This window comes from Solanum dulcamara, chromosome 12, assembly GCF_947179165.1.
Source record: "Solanum dulcamara chromosome 12, daSolDulc1.2, whole genome shotgun sequence".
In the NCBI taxonomy this organism is placed as follows: Eukaryota; Viridiplantae; Streptophyta; class Magnoliopsida; order Solanales; family Solanaceae; genus Solanum; species Solanum dulcamara.
In genome coordinates this window covers 62,087,281-62,093,280 of record NC_077248.1, presented here as the reverse complement: position 1 = coordinate 62,093,280, position 6,000 = coordinate 62,087,281, and the positions used below count along the sequence as shown (strand labels likewise).

The following is a 6,000-nucleotide window of genomic DNA, read 5'->3' as shown; positions in this document are numbered from 1 at the left end:
TTTGTATTCAGTGTTTTGATCCGGATCTCAAACGTAAATGCAAAGATTTAAAAGGAAATATTTTAGACAGCAAATCCAAGTATAAAGTACTTCCAATAAATAAGGTAAGGGAAGGATATTTTAGCTTATGATTTTAAGAAGTCGAATGGCGTCTTCAGTCATGCCCCTATACTTGTGGTTGTCTTCCTTGATCTCCTGTTTTCCTGCACTCAAAGTAAAATTTTAGTTTGGGAGGGGGTGTTGATTTGTATTGACTTGCAGATTCAGGCCTCATCACCGGAAACCTCCAATACTTGTTTAGTCCATCCATAGTATCTTAACCTAGAGACTTAGTTGTTCTTAGCGAAGAAGTATATTATGTATATATTAGGCATATATATATATATAAAGAGAGAGAGAGAGAGAGAGAGAGTAATCCTTGATCATTTTAAGGTTATGACATGTTTTGGAGTCCATCAAGCTTCTCTATATCCAAATGTAATCTTTCTTGTAGTCTTGTCTTCTAATGACGCTTCTCTTGACTCATTCGCGATATCCTTCATGTTCTAATGTTACCAAACTAAAACAGGGTTTCCTAAAGGAATGACTAAACCTTTAAGGTTGCCTACGTATCCCAAATAGGAATCAGGTTTGTACATAGTTCAAAGATAAAAAGTAAACAATATGTAATGCAATGACCGACCCTAACTCATGTTGCCTACGTATCCAAGTGGAATTAGGTCAGGACATAGTTTAATTAAAAAGGGAGAAATATAAGGATAAAAATATGTGATGCAATGATCGAGCATGACTTGGGTTGCCTATGTATCCAAGCAGAATTAGGTCGTAACGTAGTTCGAGTACAATAGAAAAGTAAAATAATGTAATGACCGGGCCGGACTCAGGCTTCCTACGTATCCAAGCGGAATCAGGTCAGGATGTAGTTTAATTACAATAGAAAAGTGAAACTATGAAGGGACCAAATACAATAAAGATTGCCTACATATACCGCCGAGGGAAATCAGGTCGAGCTTAGTTCTGAATACATGAAAATGATTTTTTTTATTTTCTAAGGGATGACCAGACCCGATGTGGGTTGCCTACATACCCCACTGTGGGAATTCAGGTGAGACATAGTTTTGTTTACATGAAATGTAAGAGTATAAAAAAATGAAAGCTTGTCTTGATGTCTTCAGAACTAGTACTTCTTGATGGCGTCTAAAATGATTGGCTTCGTGTTCACTGTGCCATTTCTACTAAGATTACCACTCCTCTAGATAATACTCTATGAACCATCTAAGGACCTTGCCAGCTTGGTGCAGATTTCTCTTTAGTTTCTCCTTGGTAAGGAAATATCTTCTTCAATACTAATTATCCAAGTGTGAACTGTTGAGGTTTGGCATTCTTCTTGAATGCTTTGGCCATTCTGTTCTGATAAAGTTGACCATGACAAACTGCATCTATTTTTTTCTCATCAATGAGTATCAACTGTTCAATCCTTCTACGAATCCATTCTACATCATCTAACCCCCGACATCTTGAATAATGTTTAAAGATGGTATTTCTACTTCAGCAGGTATTATAGCTTCTGAACTATAAACCAACATATAAGGAGTTTCCCCAGTGGATTTTTTGATGGTACAATAACCAAGCAGAGCATATTGTAACTTCTCGTGCCATTGTCTGTGACTATCCACTATCTTCCTTAAAATCTTCTTGATATTCTTATTTGCTGCTTCAACTGCTTTATTCATTTGTGGCCGATAAGTTGTGGAGTTTCGATGAGAAATCTTAAATTGCTCACAAATTTCCTTCATAAGATAGATATTGAGATTAGTTGTATTATCTTTTATGATTGATTCTAGAATCCCAAACCGACAAATGATATTGTTGCGAACAAAGTCTGCCACTACTTTCTTAGTTATTGCCTTATATGTCGATACTTCGACCCATTTTGTGAAATAATCGATAGCCACAAGGATGAAACGATGTCCATTTAATGTAGAAGGCTCTATAGGTCTAATTAAATCCATGCCCCAAGCGACAAATGACCAAGGGTAACCCATAACATTGAGCTCATTTGGTGGAACTCGTATAAAATCTCCATGTACTTGGCATTGATGATACTTTTGCACGTATCGAATGTTATCTCTCTCCGTGGTCATCCAAAAATATCCATTTCTTAAGATCTTCTTATCTAGAGTGAACCCATTCATACGAAGTCCACATATTCCTGCATGTATTTCTTCTAAAAGCCTCGTCATTTCCTTCACGTCAACACATCTCAGGAATTCTAAATCTGGAGTCCTTCTATATAGGATTTCTCTATTAAGAAAGAAATGATTGGCATTTTTGGGGTATTCTCGTTCTTCTATTAATCTCTTGATGTCATGGTACCATGGTCTTCCATCCAATTCCTAGTCAACATGAAAACAATATGCATGTCGATCACATAACTATACATTAATAGGATCGATGTAATTCTTGTTCTGATACTGCATCATTGAGGATAATGTTGCCAAAGCATTGGCAAATTCATTTTGAGCTCGAGGGACATGTTTGAATTCAATCATTGTGAATCTCCTACTCAACTCTTTTATGCAATGCAAATAAGGAAGAATCTCCACATTCTTAGCAGCCTATTCTCCTTGCACATGATGAACCAATAAGCTAGAATCGCCTATGACCAAAAGCTCTTTAATGTTCATTTCTACGGCCATTCTAATTTTGAGAATACAAGCTTCATACTCTGCCATGTTATTGTATAATCAAACCTAATCTTGGCTGAAATTGGATAATATTGACCTATTTCTGAAATTAAGACTATTTCTATTCCAACTCTTTTGGAATTTGATGCTCCATCAAAAAACATCCTCCAACCATTTTATGGTTCTGATATGTCCTCTCCTACACACAACACATTTTCATCAAGAAAGTAGGTTTTGTGTGGCTAGTAATCTTGATCCACTAGATTTTCTGCGAGGTGGTCAGCCAAGGCTTGTCCTTTGATGGCTTTCTTTATCACATACACAATGTTAAACTCACTCAATAAAATTTGCCACTTTGTCAATTTACCTGTAGGAATTGTCTTCTAAAAGATTTACTTGAGTGGATCTATTCTTGATATCAAGTACGTGGTGTATGCAGACAAGTAATGCCTAAATTTTGCGCGCTCCAAGTCAAATCACAACACGTTCATTCCAACAAGGTATAGCTTGCCTCATAAGGTGTGAACTTCTTGCTCAATTAGTAAATGGCTTGCTCTCTTATACCTGTCTCATCATGTTATCCCAATATACATCCAAATGCATTATCCATGACAGATAAGTATAGTAGCAATGGCCTCTCAGGCTCAGGTGGACCAATATTGGCGGGTTGGATAAGTATTTTTTGATTTTATCCCAATCCTTTTGACATTCCTCTGTCCATTTTGTGGCAGCGTCCTTCTTTAGTAATTTAAATATAGGTTCACAAATTACTGTGGATTATGCTATGAACCGACTAATATAGTTAAGCTTTCACAAGAAATTCATCACGTCCTTCTTAGTCTTAGGAAGAGTAATTCTTGAATTTTCTTAATCTTAGAGAGATCCAAATCTATACCTCTCTTGCTAATAATGAATCCTAACAGTTTTCCTTCGGGTACTCCAAATGCACACTTTGCTGGATTTTTAGATTATACTTTTGCAACCTCTCAAAGAATTTTTGCAAATCATCTAGGTAGTCCAAAATTCTCTTGGATTTGATAATGACATTGTCCACATATACTTCAATCTCCTTATGGATCATATCATGAAAAAAAGCAGTCATGACCCTCATGTAGGTTGCACCAGCATTTTTTCGGCCAAATGGAATTACTCTATAGAAATACACCCCCATGAAGTGATAAATATTATCTTTTCTGCATCATCTGCATTCATCAATATCTGGTGATATCCCATAAAACAATTGACAAATGATTGCAATTCATATTTTGCACAATTATCGATGAGTATATGAATATTTGGGAGAGGGAAATCATTCTTAGGACTAGCTCTGTTGAGATCTCGATAGTTCACACATTCTAATCTTCCCATCCTTTTTTGGAACTAGTACTATGTTGGCCAACCAAGTGGGGTAATTTGTGATCCTCACAACGTTTGCCTTAATCTGCTTGGTTACCTCCTCTTTGATCCTTAGACTCAAGTCTGGTTTGAACTTTCTTATCTTTTGGTTAACGGGTAGGCAGGTGGGATCAATTGGTAGTCTGTGTGAGACAATATCATTGTTACCCTGGTATATCATCGTAAGACCAAGCAAATATATCAACATATTGCCTAAGCAATTCTATTAACTCCTTCTTTCTTTCAGCCTCCAAATGTATGTTAATTGGTGTTTCCTTCATAGCTTTCTCATCTCCTATGTTGACAACCTCTATTTCATCCATATTAGGTTTCCTCTTGCTTTCAAGTTGCTCGATCTCCTGGGGTAGGTTTGCAGGCATCATACTTTCATCATATTCTTCATGATCCTATTTATTATTTTTACTTTGCTCGATGGATTCGTTACTTGTCATAACTGTTGAACTAGGTAAGTAAAATAAATAAGTAGGTAAAATAATGAGACAATTTTAGAGAAACTAAAGACTTTTATTTAAAAGCATTCTAGCTTTTTAGAAAAAGCAAGCGACAACAAGGGATCAAGCATGATACAAGCCTTAACTTTGATCATGCAAATTTAAAAATATAAAAAAACTTTCCATACTACCAGGACTCTTGTTGAAATAGGGATGGGATGATGGTCTAATTCTGCAAACTTTTTCTAGGCTTAGAAGAATAGATGGTCAATTTGCTGAGATCTATCTCTTCCTCTTCTCCAATCATGTCCACGAACAAATTTTGTATTCTTTCTACTATGTCATCATTAGATGCGTGATCTAGAATTAGAGTTCGTTCTGGTATAAATGTTGTCTTGATGGATCCTGCATGCTGGACTCCTTCCGATGTAGGTTCATATTCGAGTCTGGTGGTACCTTTCTGATGCTTCAGCTGGATTAGTTCAACTATACCATTGGACTTGGTTCCAAGCCCTGTTTTAGGCTGATAACCATATTTCAACATCTCGGTCGCGACCATCTTCATTGCTCCTAATAATTTCACATCAATCGACTCTAACTTCTCATCAACTCTCACAGCTTGCATGATTTCTAAGTGTGAAAACTGGCTCCGTCTAACTCCTTAGTGACTGGAACAAAATTGACAGAATAAATAGGGTGATTGAGCTCCCCATGAATGGTAACTTCTATGTGACCCCACTCAAACTTTACATATTGATGAAGAATTAAAAGAAATGTTTTTTCTATATGGACCCATGGTCTTCCCAGTAATAGGTTGTAGTTGGATGACACATCTATCACTTGAAATAGTACAAGAAATTCCGTTGGTCCCACTTGCACTGTGAGATACATTTCTCCAATGATGCTTCTCTGCGCTCCATCAAATGCTCTAACTTTTACACGACTTTTCTCTACATCTCCCATATTAAAAATAAACCTCTCAAGGTTGTAAAAGGATAGATGTTGCATCCAGAACCGCCATCAATCAGAACTAGGGTCATAATCTTATCACAACATTTCACCGTGATATAAAGTACTTTTTTATGTCCAATCCCTTCCATTGGTAGCTCATCATCAAGAAAAGAGATTTTGTTAGCTTCCACCACTCATCCAATTATTGTAACTAATTTCACTTATGGTCTTTTTTGGAATGCAAACTCCATTCAATACTTCCATCAAAGCATTCCTATGTGCCTCAGAACTCATTAGTAAAGACATTATGGATATATGAGCCGATATCTTCTTCAGTTGCTCTTCGACTGAATAGTCTTTCAGCTTCATCTTCCTCTAAAATTTAGTGACTTTAGTATCGGCAATGTTCTTCTTAGGATTCTGTTACTTTCCAAGAACTCCTCAATTCAGATCCTTTGGAGCATAGCAACTTCCCTACCTAGTCATTCCATTAGCCACAATGACGTCAATCATTT

The 6,000-nt window shown here is 36.6% G+C and overlaps 1 protein-coding gene across 1 annotated transcript; it reads right to left on the bottom strand.

Moving 5' to 3' along the window:
• Window positions 1–1,502: 1,502 nt before the first annotated feature.
• LOC129875820 (uncharacterized) lies at window positions 1,503–2,243 on the bottom strand. Its single transcript, XM_055951049.1, has one exon. It carries the CDS (start codon window positions 2,241–2,243, stop codon window positions 1,503–1,505), a length of 741 nt encoding a protein of 246 aa, XP_055807024.1.
• Between the last annotated feature and the right edge of the window lie 3,757 nt (window positions 2,244–6,000).

What these genes read in the sequence shown, in the direction of transcription:
- LOC129875820 (XM_055951049.1), bottom strand. Translation starts at nt 2,243, where the DNA reads ATGACGAGGCTTTTAGAAGAAATACATGCAGGAATATGTGGACTTCGT.